This window comes from Phodopus roborovskii, unplaced genomic scaffold (genome assembly GCF_943737965.1).
Source record: "Phodopus roborovskii unplaced genomic scaffold, PHOROB, whole genome shotgun sequence".
NCBI lineage: Eukaryota > Metazoa > Chordata > Mammalia > Rodentia > Cricetidae > Phodopus > Phodopus roborovskii.
The window spans coordinates 20,940,893-20,965,540 of NW_026126525.1; the positions used below are offsets into that span (position 1 = coordinate 20,940,893).

At 34.1% G+C, this 24,648-nt stretch overlaps 1 protein-coding gene across 29 annotated transcripts in view; it reads right to left on the reverse strand.

Moving 5' to 3' along the window:
- Positions 1 to 24,648, reverse strand: part of Adgrl3 (adhesion G protein-coupled receptor L3) — a 734,924-nt gene that overhangs the window by 103,104 nt on the left and 607,172 nt on the right. For all 29 annotated transcript variants that reach the window (XM_051198505.1, XM_051198478.1, XM_051198481.1 and 26 more), the window contains 2 exons: positions 22,616 to 22,824; positions 21,633 to 21,809 (listed from right to left, as the gene is read on the reverse strand). In XM_051198505.1, coding sequence (XP_051054462.1) covers positions 21,633 to 21,809; positions 22,616 to 22,824 — 386 coding nt within the window. The remainder of the gene's footprint in view (positions 1 to 21,632; positions 21,810 to 22,615; positions 22,825 to 24,648) is intronic.

Genomic DNA, 24,648 nt, shown 5'->3' on the forward strand with positions numbered 1-24,648 from the left:
GAAGCCAGAAGCATCAGATACACTCAGTACTGAAGTACGGCAGTTGTGAGCAACCCAACATATATTCTAGGAATAATACTTGGGTCCTCTACAAGAGCAATATATGTTCTTAAACACTGAGCCATCTCTCCAGCTTTTCATATATACTTTCCAAGGGAAATAAACACCACTGTATCTTCTACATTAAAATAGCCAGATTGCAAATATTAATATTAGTTAATATGCTTTCTATTTTATTTTTTCTTCAACTCAATAGTGTGAATATGAGAGTTGCTAGAAGTGAGTCATTATTCCAGAGTCTGAATCTTATGAATCAAAGTATTTTCCTCCTGACAGATGTAGTTACACTGTTGTTATTTCATGAAGACCTCCCCTAGAACTGACTGAAATATGTTTGAAATATTCCTGTCCAAGTTGACTCCGTTTCTCGGGAAAAGCACAAATCATGAAAGGAAACTAGATGAAGCTTTGTTTTAATGGCTTGGTTCTCCTAAGGATATTGCTAAAATAGCTCTGGGTCTCTGATAGCTTAAATGACTTCTGTAGTTTGTGAGCGGAGAGTGATTGGTGCTGCCTGGCTCCCAGAACAGAGAGCTATTTGCTCTCCTTTTTTCCTCAAAGGAAAGAGACTGCGGAAGTATCAAGTCCTGGTGTTACACACAGCAGCCTCCTGTGATGGGAAAATGGAAGGTACAATACCTCCTCAAATGTATCCGAAAGACCTAAAGCATTAAAGAAAAATAGAGGAGGAAACTGAAAACTCCCCCTTTTGTTTGCCTGGTGGTTGTATTATTAGAAATGTATTTACTTGGTGCCTCTGTAGACCCTTCAGAAGCCCCATGCAGAGTGCTGAGAAAAGAATAACAGATTTTAAAATGTCAGCAGAAAAAGTACATAAGACTCAAACAGAACAATAAAGCCTGGTGATTAACTCACCCTTAGTGCTGTCTAGATGGGAAAACATCAACAGCCATCATCAATGTGTATATGATACTAGGCTAACACACACACGTGTGTCATATACACATTGATGATTGTTAGTTAAATATTATCAGTATGGAGGCAACAGACATTAATCCTTCTAAAGATGTAAGCATAAAAATATCCTTGTTTTTAACAGTTTGTCATGACAGTATTTCAAGGAAGTCCATGATCAAAAATATAAATAATGTTAAAAAATTTGAAGAATTCCTTTCAAGTGATCAATGAAATAAAAGTGATAGTATGATATTGGAAAGTGATAAACAAGCATTACATTTTAACAATTTTGGGCTTAAGAGCACTATACAACTTACTTATTTGTAACAAAGATTTTTAAATCCCCTGGATACCTGGAGAATGAAGATGGCATCCATCTTATTAATATCATGTCCCAACTTATAGTATGTGCATGATACATAAAATGCCTTATAAATACTCAGTTTTGAAACATTTGATTCCCATTGCTCTTAAACAAAATATCTAAGATTTAGAAGCAGAATAATTTCAAGTTGGAGGCCAGCCTGAATTAAATAGCAAAATTCTCTCGATGTGGCTGTCTATCCGTGTGTGTGTGTGTGTGTGTGTGTGTGTGTGTGTGTGTGTGTGTGTTTGTAAGAGAGAAAAATATAGAGAGAAATGGATAATGCAACTCATCTTACTTAAGCCTATAGTGTCTCAGATCTAAATAAAGAAAAAATTAATTGAAAGTCCTTGTAAGGGATTATAGAGTGCTCTAAGACTTGTACTCTAGTTGGACAGTGGTGGCACACAACTTTAATCAATGCACTTGGGAGATAGAGGCAGGCAGGTTGCTGAGTTTGAGGCCAGCCTGGTCTACATAGCAAGTTCCAGGACAACCAAGGTTACACTGAGGAACTCTGTCTTAAAAACTAAAACTAAAGTGAAGTAAACATACATATAAATAACTGTACCCTTAGGCTGAAAAGATTGCTCAGTGGTTAAGAGTACTACTAGCTACTTTTTCAGAAGACCTGGGTTCTATTCTCAGTACCAACATGACATCTCACTGCCAATGTAACTCCATTTCCCAGGAATCTAATACAAGATAGTGGCACTGTGGGCACCAGAAATGCACGGGGTATGCTTTCATATATACAGAGTAAATGCGTATACATAATATAAAATAAATAAATCTTAAAAAGCAAGTAAGGTGAAGAAGAAAGAGAGGAAGAAGAACATGATGACAAGACTGTGACTGTACACTGATGACTTCTATTTTTATTCATTTCATTTCAGCAATGTTGGTCTGTTTTGTTACACAAACTGTCAGATACAATTGAACCTTATGGCCAGGTAGTCTTAATTCTCTTCCAGAAGAAATCCATGTGACTCACTTGTTCTTCTAGTCTTTCATTTACATGTCTCTTTCTCAATGAGTGCTTTGTCATCCTTCCTTCCTTCTTTCCTTTCTTCCTTCTTTCCTTCCTTCCATTAACTTACCTAGTTATAAATATCTTTCCCATCTATTGCTTTCCATAAAATACATTCCCTTTATGCTTATCTAACTGAATAACTTATAGTTTCTCATTTGTGTGATCTGTAATAAAAATTTAGTACCAAAATATTAAGATGATTAATTTATTTCATTGCCAATAGTTCTAGATCAGAGAAATGCACATGTCATATTCACAATCAGCATGCTGAATCACTACTTCATTTGTTTTTCATGCATCCAGCCACTCATTCATCTGATGTTTTGTGGTTTTTGCTTGCTTATTTATTTATTTATTTATTTATTTTTATTTATTTTTAGGGGGATGAGACAGCTTTTCTCTGAGTGGCCCTGGCTGTCTGGGTCTGGAACTTGCTCTGTAAACCAGGCTGGCTTTGAACTCAGAGATCTGCCTGCCTCTGTCTCCCAAGTGCTAGAGTTATAGGCATATACCAGAACTGTCTAAGTTAATTTGGTATTTTTGAGATATAGTATTATTTTGTTTCTAGGCAACCTTAAAATTAGTAAATTTCCTGGCCCAGACTTGCAAATGTTATTATTTTGTACATGTATGATGCCTGCCACCATGCTTAGCTATGATCTGCTTTAACTGTTCTGATCAATCTGAGATACAAAATGAGCACTAGCCTACCTAGGACTACAAGGGAAGGCACTTTCTCAAGAAAAGAAACAAACAAACAAAAAGGTAACAGAGGAAGTGAGTTACAGGGCACTTGCTTCAGAATAACTTAAACTATACTGAAATATTAAGCAGAAAAAAAAGGATTTTTTTTTTTAAAATGGAAGCAAAACAGTAAGATAATTTTAAAGTGATATAAAGTAACTCCAATAAGTAATTGTTACCTTGAACCAATGAGGAGTATCCTCCAACTTATGATGAGGTTACATCTGATGAGCCTATCATAAGTATAAAAATATGCAATTTGCAATGCGTGCTAATTTAATAATAGAATATAGTGTTCATTATATGTTGATTATACTCTGGTAATATTGTGGCTGATGGGTGGTGTGGCTTGTTATCACTGCCAAAGATCATGAGTAAGAATTATACCTCATGTATACATTCAGCATTATATGAGCTCATTATATGAGTTGATTACACATTTAGGAATATATATATATATATATATATATATATACATATATATATATGTTTGCAATAATTAATAAAAAAGAGATTATGAATTTGAAGGATAGCAGAGACAGACTATGGGAGGAATAGCATAAGGGAAAGAGAACAGAGAAATGTTATAATTATATTCTAATCTCAAAAAAAGAATAAAACCAACACACCATATATAGGTCATGTCACTGGTCTTGGAAGAGATAAATGTGATTCACTATAGTTTCACCTGAATGCTTATTGCTTTTGGCCTTTTAAAGTTGAAAATCAAAAATGGGACATACTTTAAGAATGTCCACCTAACATCTTGAATCTCAAGCCTTGTCCACACAGAAGTAAAATTGTAGTATACTGTGATTGATAGCCAAGTACTTTTTGTTTGCTTATTTTTCTTTTTATTAGAATACTTTCTGGAAATGTTTGTAGTTTAACAGCTAGAAAATTTAAATAATCAAAAGTCTACATGCTTGATATAATAATGAATCTAAAGTATAACAATAAAACATTCTATTCTATTAAGGATACAAAACATCTTTGTAAGTAAATGTTACAGTTTTGTGTATAAATCCTTCCTTATTCAAAAATAAGAAACCAAGAAACAAAGATGCAGATGAGAAATGCTTTCAGGAATATCACTCTGTACTTTGCTACAAAGAATGCTCAGACTTATAAAACAGAAACATGATAGGCAAAGAAAATACTTGAAGGAAATCATCTCCCTATGAGAATGGGCAGAAACTCTCACAGGCACATGATAGAATACTTAAGAAGACACAGTTTCAAGAACTTCAAAGATTTCTCTCATCACTTGCTAGAAATTTTTACACAAACACCATTTTTCTCCTTTTCTGAAGATTCTGTTCATCTGTGAAGTGAAAGATATTTTTGGAAGAGCTACAGGGAGTTTCTGATTTTTATTTTGATCTCACCCAATCTGCTTTTACGTGTTACTAAGGACAGCTCAGGGAGAATAGTGGGAGGAAAAAAAGAGAGCCTGGACAATGTCTTGTGGATTGTACTCTGACCATGTAAAACTAAATATGTTAATATGTGTCCAAGTTAATGGAAGAGGGAAATGACACCTTTAATTCATGATTTTAAAAATAAGTCAATCTGGAATGCAATGATTCTCTGTGGGGGTGTTGTGAAACTACTAACATTTTTTAAAATGCAAATTAACAACACAATATAGTAAATTTTAAATATTCTTCATGGGGACTACACAACTGTTCCTACATGAGCAACTTACTGAATGAATTAATTTTGATTCTTCCCATTTTCATCTTTAAAGAAACAATTTTGAGAACTATATTTCCTAGATCATGAACTATACGAAAATAAGTATTAAGAACTTGTTTTACTTTCTACATACTATTGCGCTTCAGCCTTCTACACATATTTTCTGAAATATTCAGAGTAGTACTAAAATGTGTGTGTGTGTGTGTGTGTGTGTGTGTGTGCTTTTCATAAAAGAGGAATTTTTTTTTTTTTACAATGTCTGTATCATGACATAAATGGGTTAGAACTGTAGGGTTCACTGAAGCCTATAGAATTCCCAAAAGTCTATTTGCTAACAAATGTAGTGTAGAGTCTGTTAAATAAGCTCCTGGAATTTCTCTAAATCTTGGCAACCAGGTCACCAAGCACGAAGGTCACCTCACAGGCGTATGGGAGGTACAGGGCTCAGTGGTCTGAAGCAATGGTTTCTTCCACAGAACAAGATGTAAATCACAGCTGAGTAACCTAGTGAGAAGGTCGACAAGATGTTCTATCCTTCTTCTTTATAGTAAATTAACCGAATAAATTCATTCCAAATCTTTATATCTCTATCAAATACAAATCAATATCAGCATTTTTAAACTTTCATCTCAGAGAAACACTAGCAAGTTAGAGGCTAAAAAAATAAACATTCTTATCCAACTGCCTTTCAGATTTAGTAAATCTCAACAAATTCTCTTTAATGATATACAACTGTACTCTTTGGTGTATTTGAAAATTTATTACTGTACATTAAATAGAAAAGAAACATCATCATATTTGGTGAACCATGCTCACAGCTACCACAACAAAAGAGCAAAAGAAGAGGAAACATCTTTTTAAATGGAAATTAAATATTCCATTGGGTCAGGAACAGCCTCAGATTTCAGAAATGAGGGCAGACTTTTGAAAACAATAAAATCATAGTGACAGCCCAGAAGATAGAGGTGCAACACCATTTTCAGAGCTAAGCAGATGAAACATCAATGACTCTGCCTTAGAGGCTCAGGTTGGTTTCCCCCTGATAATTGGTACAGCTGATCCTGACCAAAGTTGCCAATACCAAGTCATACAGTCTACATCATCCTGTGTGAGTGGTAAAAGAGAGAAAATACAGTAAGTGGTGACCCAGAACTCCTTTTGTATTTGCTTGTGAATCAGCTACTATGTTTTTGTTTTGTTTCTTCGAGTTTTTTTTTTTTTGTTTGTTTGTTTTGTTTTGTTTTGGTTTGGTTTGGTTTTTGTTGTTGTTTTTGTCAAGACTGTACTGCTTTAATTTCCTTTTGTGAATAGTATGTTTTTGTTCAATAGTTTCATTATGAAAATGAGTGATCATATTTCCAAAGCTCACATGATTGACTGTACTATAAAAAGAAGAAGAGCACATGTTACTTTACAGTTGAATAGGACATGAGAATCCCCAAAAAGAAGAGCCCAGACCTGTGCACACAGTATAATAAGCAAAATGAAGGTGGTACTGAGCATGGGGTGGAAGATTATGTAGTAACCTTACTGAGACTGAATTTCACATCTTGATTATGATGCCTAAGATTGTATAAATCAATCCAAACTTTTTCTCTCCAAAAGACACAAATTATTGTTGAAATGGTTGTATTTGTTACTATGCATTCTTTACTGTTTAGGTAGTTTTGTAATGTCTATCAGCGATTGCTATCTACAATATCCTGGAGGTTAAAAGTGGAGAGGAATAAGGATAATCAATATGTTGGATTTTTGCAGTATGGAGCTGAATTTTTACACTTACTTGGCTGTTTTTTAAATATTTCAAGTGACATGTTGAATCACAGTTAAAATTATGATACCTCAAACTCTTTTACACTGCCAATTGTAATATGGAATTGAAAATCACATTTTTCTATGGGGATTTTAATAAAATTTTAAAATGCAGACATAACATCTGAGAAATACATATTTTACTTTTCTATCTACAGATAGAAACTATAAATTTGAGAAATTCCTTTTAGCCAATGACTTTCTAATAAAACATATTTTTAACTGGCTAAATGATCTATACAAATTTATATAACTTTGACCAAGGACAATGTGATTTGCTCAGCTGTGATGTGACAATAAAACTTTTGGTCACTTTCTAATTTGCCCAAAATATGTAAAAGCATTTAATTAGAATTCTGACATTCTAGACATGGAAGGAAAGAGTCTGCTGTGACACATGTCTACAAGATGTCTGTCTGAGTCTATTGTGGGACATTTGTACACTGTGTGAAGGTATGTTGCTGGGATTGGTTTAAGAAAGAGCTGAATGTTTGATAGCTAGGCAAGAAAGAGGTTAGGTGGAACCTCACAGACAAAAAGGACTCTGCAAAGAAGAAAGGAGATGAAGTCAAGAGACATGGAAACAGGAGGTTTAAGATGGAAGATAGGCAATGACATGCGATAGAATATAGAATAATACAAATGGGCTAACTTAAGTTGTAAGAATTAGTTGTGAACAAGCCTAAGAGATAGGCCAAGCATTTACAATTAATAAGAAGTTTCCATGTCACTATTTGGGAGCTGGGGTGCAGGAAAAAGAAAGACTCATTACAAGCGTCATTTAAGAAGATGGTAAAACAAGAGCTTTCTGTAAAACTGTATTCTCAAAATGTGGTAAAAAATATCTCTCTCTAATTCTGAAATGCATGAGAGATGAGAATAGAGAAAAGTTATAGTAAAACACAAATTGCTTGATTTCTAAAGAAAAACATACAGGACCTTGGAAATTCTACATTAACTACTTAGCTTTCTTGCAGTTCTAAATTAGTTTAAAAGAGAATAGATATATTTAAAAAGTAACTCAAATTTTACAGCATAAGACTTTCCTAAAGATGATGGCAGTAAATAGCAGTAACATTAATGAAGAATTTTTCATTTTGTTATGAAAAAAGCAGCGTGTTTACTATACAAGATAAAATTAAGGCTTTAAAAGTATTATCCCTAATAATGGTCTAACATACATTAATATTCAGTATGCATGGCAGTGTATTCAAACCATGGGTGTTTGTAGACTCCCATACAATATGTTTTGATCATATTTCCCCCATCAAACTCTTCCCAGGTCCTCTCTCCTCACCCTATCTAATTAACTTTATATTCTCTCCCTTTATTAAACACAAAACAAACAAACATGATTCCAACAAAGATAAGGGGAAGTAAGGGCAAACCTTCACCCTTAACCAAGAAGCCATCTGTAAGTAATAGCTTCTGGGAAAAAATTCTGTTTTCTTAAATGAACTCATACTGGATACATAAACCACACTTCAAGGTATCTTCATGCTCAGGAGTGGTTGATCAACACAAAAAGAACTATTTATTAGTATCATTATGGGTCTAACAGAGCCAATTACTTTGTTCCCATAAAAATTATCAAGGAGAATAAAATATTTAAATTAAAATTAAATTGGATTATGAATGAAAGGAATAGTAAATTTTCAACTTAGGTGTTAAAAACCTACAAAAACCAAAAGATTATCCACCAAATATTGGTAAATGCATTATAAGGGTATTTCTTGCATAGCAGCTATGTGTTTGGTATTTATTAAAACAATGTAAATATAAACATGCACACACATATATACACACATCCCATTACTCTTTTAGCTTCCTTAGCCATAGTAATTTCAAAGAAAAAATAAAAAAGGAATAATTACCATGCTTCCCTTTTTCCATTTTCATTTTATGTAGAATGGGGATTTTCAGATAATAATCTTAAGGACAAATTGTCCCCCAGTCTTAGAGTCAGTAACTGAGATAATAGTCATTAAAAAATAATAATCTTAAAGGTCCCATGGATTTTCCAGGTAGCAAATAGCTCGCAATAAATCAAACAATAATATTTGCACTTTAATGGCATGCAGAATAATTTGACAATACCTTGAACTGTAGGAAACAGGTTAGATATGTTTTGTTTAAATACTTTTAAAATAGAATTTATGCAAGTTGGCTTCAGTGCCTAGCATAGAAAGCTATAATATGTAACCATTATGGTGAGGCTTTCCTAACTCCTCTAAAGTCCAGTAGTGCTTTAGTTCTAGTCCTGTATTTGCCAGACACAGGAGAAAGAAAACAGGTCAAAAGAGGCAACAGATAATCAGTAAATTGTCTCCATATTAAATAAAGCAAACTTCTATGATCTAGAACAAATTGAGTGCAGTTAGAAAACATTTCAACTATCTCCTACTAAAAATAGTATGAACACCAGAGATGCAATGAAAAGAGGTTATTTATTCTAAGTATTGATTTATAAATTCTCTTAAATTTCATGGTGCTAACTTCAAAGGGATTCACAGTGTTAATGTATCCAATGTTTGGTGAGTTCGCAAGTCATTTGTATTATGCTAACATCTTGCCTCAAGTATATACTTGAACAATTTCATTGTGAATAAAGCTCATCTGTTCTTCTCAAGCCAAACAAAAGTTCTGATGTCAACTTTCTTTCCTGGGAAAGCAATGTGGACATAACTGGGTATGTATCTCCTTTGAAACTCAGTTAAGTACTTAAGCCTTGATACTTAACTCCTTCCAGAATCAAGAGCTAATAGGGAATTGGTAAAAAGTGAATCATTAATAAATAATTTCAGAAAACATAATAATATCAACAAAGATTTTGCTACCTAAAAAAATTCCTAGGGAATACTTTAAAGAAATTTTTTATTTGTATCACTGAATTAGTAGATAATGGGAAGAGGAATGATCAAGGTGACTTGCCACAGATTACAAGAGTCATTTACCTTAAGACCAAGAATCTTGACTCTATGTGTTCTTACTTTTAATTCTTATTTCTATTTCCTTTAAATATAAATTTGAAATATAATAAACTGTGGTGACAATGTTGTCATTGAGATCCCATAGAAAAATTACAGTAAAGTTTGCGCTACAGAAGGCTTGGGCTTTCTTTTGTAACTGGCATCTGGAATCATACTATGCTCCCACGTGATCCACTACATATTAGAATCTCCATGGCTAACTGCCTTTTCTTAGAAAGTGTTACTCAACAGAATTGTAGGAGCACTATTAGCGGTCATTTCAGCCATTCTTATAAAGGTAAGATGACAAAGACTGAAAGTTGTTGCTTGAGGAACTAAATTCCTACTCCCTGTGTATAATAAGAATGCCGTCATTTCTAATTAAAAATGTTGCTATATAACTCAGGGCTAGAGATAAAGCACAGTATGACTGAGCAAGAACACTCCCCAAATAATCCAATTTTATTTCATATTAATAAAACTTTATCTTTCTCCAATTATTTAAATAAATTTCCTTGGATATCATGACATCCTTACCAACTGGCTAAACCTTCTTCTTACATCATGCAGCAGCTTCTCTTACCACTTTACATGTTTTATTTTTCTTTTACTAAATGATGATTTTGATGATTGCTTATCAATATTAGGATACAGAGTCAAAAGCTTTTTGGTCACAAAGACTGAAATTAAGTACTTGGAGGACAAATAAAAGACAATACACCTTGCAAAGAAACTCATCTTTAAAAGAAATGACAAAGAATGTTTCCAACTGTATTTCCATAGATTCCTCTGAATTACAAAAAGTTCAATATTCTCATACACTGTAACTTCAATCATGTGACTAATCATAATAATACCAATTATTAGGGAAGCCTGTGGATAGACTAATGACTACTGTGCTTCAGTGTCTTTGACATGGAATTCTTTCCAAGAATCAGGATCCTGAGCAATTTTGACTTTGAAACATTTAACCAGACACTAGATTTTAACTCTATCAAATGACATTCAGGCTTGAAAGCATCAAGTATGAAGACTTAAGTAAGCTAAACAGCCAGGGAAGCTTAAGATAAAGTGTGATTCTTGAGCAGTTCCTCCTCAGGAAAAACCAAAGCAAAAACCAGTACTGGAAAGATGAGACTATTCTATAGATGAATTATACAATAGATAATAGAATTGCTTTAATGTAAGTACCTTTTGGGTAGAAAAAAATTAACATAGTTGTCACAGATGTCAGCCATTCACTGACAAAATCTAATAACACAGCAAAAATAAGCATGCATATATAAAATGGCATATTTACCAAGCATGAAGTTCTGGGTTCAATCCCAAGAACCCATATGTAACTTCCACATGTGTAGTATCATATGCACACTCATACATCCATGCACATACAAAAACTTTAAACTTAACTAGGAAAAATGTTTTATTATTTATCAACTTTTCTATAAGAGGCTTGTAAAATATTATAGTGAAAATAATACAACAATTTTACATTTTAATGTGTTCTCCTAATCCCAAACATGAGATAAGTCTGAGTGGCATGAAGGGGAGAAAGCCTTAAAGAATCAATACTCCATCTCTAAAGGAAATTATTTCAGGAAGATGTTGCTCCCTCATGCTTCACCAGCAACATTAAACTGTCAGTCTTGTCTCCATTTCCAGAACAGGCTATTTCCTCAGGAGGTGGGTCCCCTCTGCTACAGCAGAAGAATACAGAACAATATTCCTTGAACACATTGTTCCCAAGTAACCTAATATATAATAAGACAACCAGTGGAGACAAAACCATAGTGTACTATCAAATAATTATTTTTAAATTTTAGCAAAGCCATAAAGGAAACATAATACAAAATGATGTTCAACAAGAAAAATCAAGCTGATGTCTTTGCTCTAAAAGATTGTCAATTTTTAAGGTATAGTTAATATTGTAGTTGGTCATGTAGAGTTTTACATTTTGGAACTATTGTTTTCATGATGCTTTCTATATTTGATAAACATTACACTTGTAAGTTTTCTAATGTTTTGTCATAAGTAAATACACTTAGCTACTGCATACAAACTATGATTTACGATCTTTACATCCACCTTCATTTTGCCATAGTGTGCCTAGGCCATTAAGTGAGGAAAATAATTTTGGAAGTATGAGCAACTTTAGAATTATACACTAAACATTTTTATTTTCCATTACTGAAACACACTTACTAAACAAATAAATAACTTTTCCATTAGCACTTTAAAAAAGGGAAACAGTCTTTTAGAAAATAGGCTGGTGTAGGCAGAGCCTTACAGTTTAAAACTACCTTACATTTTCTTTTAGCTTAGAAAAAGCTTCAATTTTTAACTTAGCACACAGATGGTGTGGTATGGGATTTAAAGTTTCAGTCAGTGATCTGGTTAAGAAGGTGCTTACCTAGCATGAAAATCTGGGTTCAATCCCATGAACCCACATGCACACACACAATGACACAATGTAATAATAAAATGAAGTGGAAATTTTAAAATGAATTTATAACTAAAATATTCCAGGTTGTAATTGCTTTAAAAGGGTTAATACTACATTAAGGGTGAAATACACACTGGTTTTGTTTTTGTTTCTGAGACTGTGGGATCAGTGGTGGCATTAGTATCAGGGTAAAATACTGGAATAAATTTATTAAAACAATACAATCATCAAATTCAGGAATGTAAAAATATTTTAGAGATAATAAAAATAAATGTCAAGTTGAACTGATAGGAAAATATGCAGTCTTTTTTATTATTACACCTTAAAAATTAATTATCAGTATCAATGTTAATTTATTTAGTTTGAAACAGAATAGCTTTAGTTTATATCCTTCCCAACCTCTATTAATTGTGATTCTACATTTGAATTGATTTTTTTTATTGTTTTCATTTTTAAGCTTAATGGAGAAGTCTTAATATATGACAAATCCTATTTTTGTTATGTATAAAATTATAGTCTCTAAGTTTGTGTAATGATTATTTTTGTGTCTAAACAAGAGACAACATAATATTTTTGTAAACAATAAAATCAGTGAGGTTCCAAGCTGTGTTGACAACTTGGGGTAGCAATTTGTGAAAGTTACAAGTAGGTGAGAGATATTTTAGATGTAATTGACTACGGCCCTAAAATTATGAACAGCAGTTGATCAAAGTGTGGTGCCTATTCAAATGAAAGTTCCTCATAACATCAACATTATTCATCTATCATAATCAGAAAAGACTGTTTGTGCAGAATGCTAAGGTTGATGTAGAAATTAATAATTGCTCAAAAGAGCAGAGAATAAATGTCTGTGGAGTGTTCAGCTGCAGAGAGTGTATGCCTATATCATACTGTATCCTCCCATATAGTATCTGTATCACAGATGAGGGGGCCAGAAAAACAGTAGGAGCTAAAAGCTGGGAAGAACCAGAGGAAAGAAACATCTTCTAGACATGGGAGGACTACTATAGTCATAAACTTACAGTAGCTGAGGTTGCTTGCCAAGACTTGAACAAGATCAAACTAGTCAGTTTCAGCATGGAAGGGAAAGAGACTTACAGGCTTCCACTCGTAGTTGGGGAGCTATTGGTAGCTGATGGCTTCTCATGAAGGACAGCCATTTTTTAAGGACTTGACCTCTGGCAGGTTGACCATATTTGAGTTGATGGATATATATACATATATATATGTATATATATATGTATATATATCCATATATGTATAAATATATGTATATATACATATATATAATAAATTTTATTTAAATGTGAAACAAACTTGTTTTACATGTCAATCCCAGTTCCCTCACTCTCCCATCCTTCCCTATCACTGCCACCAACCCCTATCCCATCCTTTTTTTGCTCCACAGGGAGGGTGAGGCCTTCCATGGGGAGTCTTCAAAGTCTGTCATATCATTTGGAGCACAGCCCAGGCCCTCCCCCATGTGTCTAGGCTAAGGAAGTATCTTCTATGTAATGCCCTTATATTCTTAAAGAATATATTAGACTCAGTGGCTATATAAAAATGAGAACATGAAGTTGGAGGGGTGGCATGCAGGACTGAGAGGAGCTGGAGAAAAGAAAATGGGATGAACATGGTCAAAATGCATTGTAAGCATGTATGAATTCTTGAAGAATTATTAAAGTGTATTAAAAGAAACATTTCCAAATTAAAAAAGAAGCATAACATAGTTAATCTATCACTACATATACACATGAAAATTGAAACAAACAGATTTTAAGATATTTTTTACTATTTTGCTTGAAGCCTTAACTGTATTCAAATTAAGATTATGATTTTTGTAAGTTTCAGTATTTTAGAAGTAAATAAAATAAACCTTAAATTTATTTTTCCTGTTAGGAGAAATGTTTTTTCTTTGAATGGTAATTCCTAATTCCTTTGCAATGTCTAATATTAAACTTGTAAAATATGTTTACAAGAGAAGAAAACTTATAAAATAGCAATAAATCACTATATGATTATGACTACTTATGAGTGGGAAAAAAGAAAGCCCTTGATATTTTGTAAGAACCTTGGTGCTTATTTATAAACTATGAAGTTCCCAGTGTTAGTTTTTGTAGAGCACATATAAATCTAAATATAGATAAGTATTTCTTTATAAAAATTTTCTCCAGCAGAAATATAACTACTTCAAGTGCTATTGTTTGTGATTACTATGTATTTAATCAACTTATTAATAAGTATTCATGATATATATTGCCCATTAGTAAATCTAATTTAAAATCTATTTATGCTTCCTACCATCTAATTTGAGTTTTAAAGACTAGCTCACTGAAAATTGATTGCTTATTGTTATTTAGATTGTTGGTGCTAAGTCATGAATTTAGAACAGATAATCAAAATAGGACAAATTAAAAAAATTAAATAAAACAAAACCTACCATAGTCCATTATCTTCTACTTTATAGGAAAAGAAAGTTTTAAAACAGCAAAAGTTTCAGTGTTCATATTTAATTTTTTACCAAAGTTTAATTATTGGATTGAAGGTACTCACTTCATTCTGACATATGCCTAAGTTGACATATCTAAAAATCTTTCTCAGCATCAAATTTGAGACCTTACCACATCTCTCACTTGATAACTATAACTTCCTTAATCCAAGGGTCCTGGTTTGTCTTACTCCCCATTGTAATGGGTGCACATAGGGTGATGTGAATTTTTTAAATTTATTTATTTAGTTTTTATTTTACATGTCATCCCAGTTCCCTCTCCCTCCCTCCTTCTCTCCATCTCACTTACCCTCTCTGCCCCCTCACATGTGCCCTGACCACCCTCCACTGCCATCACCCCACCCCAATTCCACATGTAGGGCAGTGCCATCCAGGTGAGGTCATGTAAATCTGTCAAGTCATTTGAAGTACGGACTAGGACTTCTTTCCTGTCTCTAGATTAAGGCAATATCCTTTTATGGGAGATGCCGCAAGGTCCTTTTGTGCACCAGGAATACATCCTGGTTCCATAGTCTGAGTCCCTTAGATTGCTCAGTCCTTCTGGCTGAGACCCATTTTCAGGGGGGCCTGAGTCACTCCCATGCTGGCTTCCTATCTATCAGTCTGGGGGCCCTTTAGCTCCTCCTTGTTCAGGTCAGCTGTCTCTATGTGTTTCTGCAACCTGGTCTTTTTGCAAGGAAGATCTCACTGAGAAAGTAAGTGTAAACTGAAGCTATATGGCTGGGTGTGGTGGGAGGGGCTAAGGTTTCATCAGTGACTATAGCACACCTGCTGGATTTGGGACAGTCTCACAGTGTGAGCCATAGGAAAAAACAGTTAAGAGCTACAAGTCCCTAAAGAGGGCTAGCATTTTTGAGTTTGTACTTAACTAAGGTAAGGAGTCTTAGGTTGAGTTTTAAAGGATTTACAAAATTGCCTTTTGAGAATAAATCTGAGCAGTAATGTGGTCTAATTCACAGTATTAAAGAATCGCTTTGGCAACCAGTCTTAGAGTAGAACAGGGAGGGACAAGGAGAGGAGAGAGCAGCGAAGACGTTTAACAGAAGCTCAGTGAGGAGATACCAGGGGCTTGAAGCAGGAGGACAATGATAAAGATGCTGAGATCAGACTGTATTAACAGGACTAACATGCAGCATCAGTAAAATAAAGCAAATTAACGAGGGTGTGTGGTGCAGGATGGGGCACCTGGCAAAGCAAAGTAGTCATTCAACAAGATGGAGAAGATTCTATGGGAAAATTATATTTACCATATAAAGCTAATTACAGATTGTATCCAGTTTATGATAGTTTGAATGATAATGGCTTGACCTAGAATATTTTGAATATGATAGTGCAAAACCAGAACTTGGTTGATAAAAACCACACTTCAGATTTGAACTTCAGCACATCCCTAGTCTAACATGTAGTATAAGGTTGGTCCAACACGAAGTGTAAAGGTGCTGGGTAGTAGCAGTAAGCTGCATATCACTATCAACCATGGCATCACAAGAGTATCCATCTATACTAAACCATGCACTGTATTGCAACCAGTGTTTGTTCACTGTGTTTTGTATTCTTACACACCCCATCACATTTTCAAAATGCTCACCTTTGTCTCCTGGTCATATATAATCTTTCTGGTTTACAATATTCAATAAATTACATGACTGTCTCTACCATACTCCAAAATAGGCTTTATATAGGTGATTTTGTGCAGCTCAGCATGAGGCTAAGATTAAAAATTGGGTATGTTCCTCGTATTAAATCCATTTATGATTTACAGCAGTTGAACTTACAATGACATCATTGGGATTTAATTACAACACAAGTCAATGAATGTCTATAGTTATGTCAAGTCACTAGTTAAACTTATTAGTCTAGAAATGAACATCAAAATCTAGGAGTTGTTAATTAATGATTAAAACAATATGAATACATGAGATCAGCTCGGGATAAAAGCAGTGATCTAGTAAACTTTTGGCACAAGTGAGGATGAAAAGGCATGCAGGTGAGGACCAACCAACAAAGGAAGGTAAGTAAATCCAGATGCTGAAGAAAGAAACTTATGAATATTATAGGCAGGCCAAGTGAAGAAAGTGACTGTTGCGCATTTTCCCACCCATAACCTAGCTAAACATATTATACTCTTCCTACTGATCGGAACATTTCTTTGTTAAACCCTCTCTGATCAAGCAGGCTTAGATCCATCCCCTTCTTCTACATCTCTAAATCAAAGGGTAGTCCTCAGTAATCATCAGTATCATGACCATCATTTCAGTTCCTTATCATTCTCATGCCAATGCTCCTCAAAGATGTAAGACCTCAAGGGCCAGCAATCTTAAGCATAATCACCAGAGTTGAGTAACACATGGGACAAATGGGAAACAAGAACTTACATTTATAGAGAACCTGATGTACATTAAAAATGTTGTCAATAACTTTATGATGATTATCTTACTAAGATCCTCAAAGTATGGGACATACAAACAAACAAGCAAACAAAGCAAGTGCTATTAAGAGTAGGTAGAATTCATCAGACAGAACTTAGATAGACAGATAAGCACACATGTAGACAGGTAGGCAGACACAGATAAGGGCAGTTCAGTGTTCAGTTAAAATCCTAGGGGTAAAACAGATGCCAAGATTTGATATAAGTGGGTTCATGATTATCCTGGCAATCCTTCTTTTCTTTCCAAAATCATCAACTTATCTAATATAATGTTCCTCCTTTTAAAGGCTTTACTGTGAGTTAAAATAGGGTAACAAATATATATATATATATATGTAAATATATCTGTTCTAACTGGTTGCTGTAACTCTCATTGTGCATGAATAAATTATTGTTCTGTTTCAAACAGAAATTTAATGCAAATTTGCTAATACATTTCACTTTCGGATTCTAGCAATGACTAGGCCCAGCATTTTCAGTTCTTCTTTAATCATGAAAGTGCCAAACTCATGTTCCAGGATCAAAGTGGAGCTGACTGTGGTAATCACTAGAGACTGCAATACTAGATACACATGAAGTATTCTATGTGAGTGATCGCTAAAGGAAAGTATCATTTCCATTTATTTTGTCTCTTGTTGACACACAATAGTGGTCACAGTCATGATCCTTTTAAAATTGATTGGAGAAGGGCTGTTAGGAAATGAACTGAACCCAAAAAATGATATTTTGCTGTTGCCTAAATTCGGTCCATTTTTCAGAGTTTAATGTCTTGGCTGGTTGAAATGTAGGATCCAAGAGCCTGACTAACACATTCCAGAATTAAATCTATCATTTGTCAATGTGGCCAATCTGGCTGAACTCAATTAATTTGAAATGCTTTCACAAATTAGGCCTTATAGTCCTTGAAGACCAAAACCTTAACTCTTGAAACAGCAAAATTAATTTTATTTTTATGTTGCCAGCTGGATACAGATGCAGTCTTCTTCAAGAATACCTATACCATTTTTGTCTAAATTGTAACCCTCCAAAACGAAACAAAACAACTATGCAATAGAAAATTACTTGCATCATTGGCATAAGGTAGGTGAATCTCTCCAGAGTTTTCAATTTCTAAAATGTGTTGAACATTAATAGCAGTTCCACTCTTACTGATGACATATAAGTGAAAATTCACAAATTTATAAATTCTTATTGGTAATTCATCTACTAAAATGAATAACTGAGATAATAAGCTTTATGTGTGATTTTATGTGCTACATCTAGCTGAAATACAAATTTTCCTCACACCTGCCATGGTGACAGACTTTCTATACTAGACCTATTAAACTATGTGCCACTTTGTATGCATCTAACAGGTTTCACATTTGTCACTCCTATAGTATCATAAATCATCTAAGCAAAATGCCAAGAATTCAACTGCCATCACTTTCTAGAAAGGGGGTAGTGGTTTATGTGCTTGTAGACTCATTCTATAGGAATACTCTGAAACACTGTAGAGAACACCCTAGTGGAGGTCTCATGCTTTTAATTGGTAGAGTAGACTACTTCTAGGTATACTGGATGATGCACTCCACACTGTCAAGGCACACAGTAAAGGTAGGAATTCTAAATTAAGATTTGTGTTCCCCCTTGTCATTACAGCTGGTTTTTTTATATGGTATATATATCTTTTTAATTTTCATTCATTTTATATGCCAAGTGTAGTGGGATATTCACTTTGTCTCCTTCTGTGGCACTGACCACGCCCATTGGTGGCTGAGCCAGGGGGGGAAGTGACCTGTGGAAGGAGGTCTGAGGAGGAGCCGGGAACGCTCTCTTGGTGGTAGGAGGTCGTGGAGAGGAAAGCATCAGGTGGAATTTGCTGGTGTTCATCTGTCTAGGTTGTAAGTTATTTTTCCCTGTATAAACATCTATTCGGCCCATCTGTTTATCCTGATCCTTATTTAACTGCAATATCCAAGCATAGTTCTCCCTCCTTCCCTTCTTCCTACTCCCCCCAACTCCTGACACCACCAACTCCTATTCACCTCTCAAAGAGGGCAAGGCCTCCCATGGGGAATCAAGAAAGACTAACACATCCTGTTGAGGCAGGACCAAACCCCTCCCCACTGCATCAAAGTTGAGTAAGGCATCCCACAATAGGGAACCAGTTCCAAGAAGCCAGCTTATGTGCTAGGAACAGAACCTGGTCTCACTGACAGGGGCCTGACAAACAGACCAAGCCACATAATTGTTGCCTACCTGCAGAGGGCCTACTTCGGTCTCTCATGCAGGCTCCCAAGCTGCTGGTAGCCAGAGTCTGTGAGTACATCTGAGTTTTGTAAATCAGTATGTGTTCCATATTTCCCAGTTTTGTGTATTGTTTGTAAATACGGAGACATGTAGGCCATGCTGTATGTGGGTGTGTGCTCAGACTCCAGTCCTAGCTGATACATGTTAAGCTTATTGAACTTAGCCACAGTCCTACTGAAGCGTTCATCTCTAGTTGCTGCTGAGCCATGTTGTATATGTGAAGCTGTAATGTTAAGGTCTTCATATAATTTCAAGTATTACATTTAACATTTTGGTTATTTTGCTTATATGCCATATCTAATTGAGATATTCTTTACAACTTTCCGAATGAATTCCTTAATTTCTTAATAGAAATCTTATAAGCTACCACCTACAATCTAGTAATTTTTTCTGACATTATGTATTAAATTTTTCCATAGAACACTACAAAAAAACAAAGACAAAAACAACAATAATTAAAAAAACACCTTCATTCTAATCTCTCCCTCACACTGATGTAATATTTGCCTTTCTTCCTCTATGAAAAACTATATTTTTATATAGTTTTTGTTGTGAGCCTAGTTTTTAATGGCCCAGTCATTTCTCCAGTCTGAAAAACTATATTCTTGAGGGCAACATTTATCTTGTTTATTTAATATATATAGCAACAAAGACGTCCTTGATTGAACAGTTAAATTTTGTATTCTTTCAAATTGTATTCAACTTATGATTTTCCTTAAAACGTATCATCTATCAATTCTTAAAGCTGCATAAAAGTAACATTATTTATATAATAGGAAAACTTATCAAGAAACACTCAGTTTTAAGTATTCATGCTTTTAAAAATTCAATGTGTATTAAAAAAATAGGCTAGGGTCCTATAATGTGATATGCTTTGAAAACAAAGCATCTATAATTCCACATAGACAGGATCTTAGGATATCTTCTGGCCTCTGTGGGTACTGTACATATGAGGTATGCCAACATACATATAAGCAAAGGACAAATTACATAAAATAAAAGTAAACAAACTCCAAATATTAAAAGTAAATATTATATACTATATAAGGTGATTTATATGTGATTAATAACTTTAATATAAATGAAAGAGGTTTTATTATACTTACTACATAAAATATTTGAAGAAAATTATAGGTTATAAACATACACTTTAAATATTCATTTATTTTATGACAGTGTATTTTATTCATTAGACAAATTTTGTCAGAAAACTGCCTATTTTTGGCATTTTTATTCACATAAACCATAAGCTAGGTCTCTTCTCCCTATAATTATTAATTATAATCCACAAGTAGAATCAATTCAGACATTGCTCCTGGCTAATTATTTTGAAAGAAGCAAGACACCAGGATTCCTAGTCATTCACATCATATCTTGCTTAAAAAAAAAAAAAAAAGCACAGATCAATACGGTTTCTACTGTTAAGAGTATTTATCCCTAGTACACAAGTAGACTTTGGGAGTCCATTCCCTATGGAGGGATATAATTTCAGCCCAGGGAGGAGGGCCTAGGGCCCCCCAAATGATGTGACAGAATTTGATGATCCTTCATAGAAGGCCTTACTATCCTTGTGGAGCGGGTAGGGGTGGATTGGGGGTGTTGGTAGGCGGTATGGGAGGATGGGAGGGAGAGGGAACTGGGGGTGGGATTGATAAGTAAAATGATTGTTTCTAAAAACAAACAAACAAACAAAAAGCAGAGATCTTCAGTCACTAAATTTGTTGACCTAGGATTTCTGGATACAGACTCTATTATAGGTCAAGTCTTTACAATTCTCCTATGTTAGAAAATACCCTAGGGCCTGTTCAACCTTCTCTTCCACTGAAAATTCATGTTCTCTTCCTCAACCCTCTAATATACAAAATCCTGTCATTCTAGAAAGAAGCAGATACAGCCAATTTAGCCGGTTTTCAACTGTGAAAACAGTCAACTACATGAACTTATTCATTCCTCTGTACTACAATATGCTAACTGCTCCACACCACTGGGTTGTATGTGTCATACTTATCTGTTGTTTTTCCAGGAATAGGTTTGACAGTACTTTATGTATAGTTCTTTAGTGTTCAATATATCCAATTTCAGTTTCCATTAACCCAGTCCCATTTACCCTGTTCATGAAGTTACAACAAAGCATTTAGTGGTCTAATTGAAAGCAGGGAGGCTACAGGGTAAGTACAGGCAAACTTGGATTTTATACTTTCTGTTGACAATAAACAAAGAAAGAATTGATTTGAATCATTCAAAAAGATATGGCATGAATGCCAGAGTTCTGGCTAGAATTACTAGGGGAAAACATTCAGGAATGTTTAGAGTTAGCAGCCTGATTGCATTCTAGAAATTCGTGTTTTATGCTATTTCTTACCTTCACTTCCACATGTGCCATCAACACTGCAAAATTGGTAAGGTGGTTACAGGAGCATGTAGTATGTGTCTTGTTTGTTGTCAGGAGTCTACAGCCTTGTGTTGACCAATAACCTGTCATTGTGCGCTTGGAATAGCTCCAAAATGAACAGTTAGGGTTGAAATTTTCTTCTGACTGCTATGGTGGAAAAAGATCAATAAAGGCAATAAGTATTTTAAGATCAAGCAAATGAAGTAGCCACTTTCTTTACCCACAGCACAGCCTCGTGCTATGTTGTAATCCTTACAGAGGTGTGCAGTATTTTCATATTAAGTGGGCCTTCATCAGTTTAAAATGAAACTGAGTACATGGCATTTGTTCTGTCTGATTGAAGTGAGATTACTATTTTTCAAAACGGCTGATACCAAAAACGATGTTACGAGCAAATGATGTTGATAGCAATGTTTTAGAGTTGTATTGGTTTTTAAATTTCAAAGTAAAGAAGCCAACTATAGGAAAACACTTCTAAGAGGATAGTGTTTATATATCTTCATAACATTTACAACTTCCAGGTTTGTACATGTACAGAAATACATCTTCAGACACAGACATGACTGCATATAATAGCATATAAAGCACTGCTGTCCAGTTTATTTTAAGTGCTTCAAATTCTTTTAGGAACTGTATGGTGCATATTTGAAGTATATAGTATTGCATTATATATATATGTATATATATATTATATCTAGATATAATAATGTTACTATGTAGGAAAATTAATATATCATTTTATATAGAGACCACATTTATTTTTTCTGAATTATTTATGAACATTTCTGAAAACAATCATGAATATATTTTTAAGGATATACTATATGATTATACACACAGTACCTACATATAAAAGATTTGTCAGATAATAGAAAATATTGAAAGAAATTTAACATATTTAATCTGAATTCTGTAACAAATACAAATAATGTAGAAAATTAAACAAATCTTACCTTGATATGCTTAACAGTAAATACCACTGGATCAGCCAAGTAAACTTTATTACTGAACTCCTTATTTATTGCTGCTGTAATAACTGGGGAATTGACGATAACAGAGTGATTTGTGGACATGGCTTCTGTGCCCAACTTCATACTGGCATTCTCCGTAGACAAATAAGGACCCAGGTTGTTATACAGGACAAAGGCTACTCTAATCTCTCCTAAAATAAATATAATTGAGAATTAGAAATTTGAAGAAACTGATTAGTTTATACACTTGACTAGAGTTTGTAATTTTGACTAGGTGATTATCAAAGCTGTATAAATACACATTCACATACGTAAAGTCAAACTCTTATTTGATTCATACCAAAGGACAAAGTCACTGACGAGGAAGGAGAATTGAATTCTGTTGAGGTCATTATATATCACATCTTTAAACACTGAATCTCAAGTACTGTATACTGGATGCTGAATTCAAGATGTTTCTTGGACCCAGATCCAGAATCCAGATTTATAAAAGTTCCAGAACAAAATACAAGATAATCTCTTTTTACTCTAAAGAAGATAAAATAATGTACACAGCCTCAAACCACTATCCATAAAAGGGAAAGCTGAACTTCATCAAAGTTAAAATTTTGGACCTATTAAAATATATCATCAAGAAAATAAATATGCAAACTACAGACTAGGGAACAATAGGATGAATATACAGAATATGTATGTCAGTCAACAGTATGATGTCAAAATATACCTTAAACTACCCAAAGATATTACTGGAAGGACACTTCAGGGAAGAATGTAACAAGAACCATTTCATCTATGGAAAGATGGATGGAATTATTAACAATTAAGGAAACAAAATGTTAAAGGTACCTTTATAATACTATTTTATACCCTGTGGATACTAATGTTTTATAAAGTTTTGGATGTGTACTCTTATACCCTGCTGATGGGAATATAAAATATTTCAGTGACTTGGAAAGATTTTGACATTTTTTATAAAATTGCATACATATTGACCCTTCCTGGATAAGTGAGAACATTTACCACAAAGAAAACAATTTGCATGAGGATTTTTACACTCTTTATTGATCATAGCCTCTTTCTTGAAAGAAATAAAATAGATGAATAAATATATCACATTAATAGAACATACTATGTGTCAATACAGCACAAAATATTAGTGAATGGCAAATCATGACTGAATATCAAAGTGATTTTTTTTGGATTATTTAAGCCAAAAAGAAAAGAGCAACATTGAGTGATTCTGCATATATGAAGTCTATGAACAAAGTGATAATAAAGATGTTTCATTAGGAAAAGAAAAGCAAGGAGAAGTGAGAAACACCATGGAAACTTATAAATAGGAAACATTTAGTTTCTGGTTGCTTTTGCTTTATGTTTCATTTATAGAGGTAAATATAACAGTCAGATTTTTTAAACTACTCAGAGTGTATATAGCTCATTGTGTTTTAATTGCATTGCAATGGAATTCTTTTGTTTTGTTTTTCCAGACAAGGTTTCTCTGTGTACCTTTGGCTGTCTGGGAACTCACTCTGTAGACCAGGATGGCCTTGAACTCATAGAGATTCCCCCGCCTCTGTCTCTCAATGCTGCTACTAAAGGTGTGTACCACCACACCCATCTTGCAATAGAATTTTTTGTTTTTAAAGAACACTGTTTTTTTCTTTTTTTTACTTGCCTAAGAACTTAATAAGCATTTTCCAGACATTTTCATGCTTTGTGGCAGGATGCTATTTCAGGGCATCCATTGTCTTTTCAACAATCTAACAAAGAGGTCATAATGAAGATTCCAAGCAAGAAGAGAAGGTTTTTAGCTCACCTGTATCTCTGAAGACAGAGAGTCTAAAGAACAGGTGCTCACGAAAAACTCATCTGTTACAGGAGAGAAACTATTTTCCTTCTAGATTTAGGAAAAAATTTATGATGCTTGAAGGCTACACTTAGTATTATCCAGGTGTGTGTGTGTGTGTGAGTGTGTGTGTGTGTGTGTGTGTGTGTTTGTTTTCCTAGATATTAGT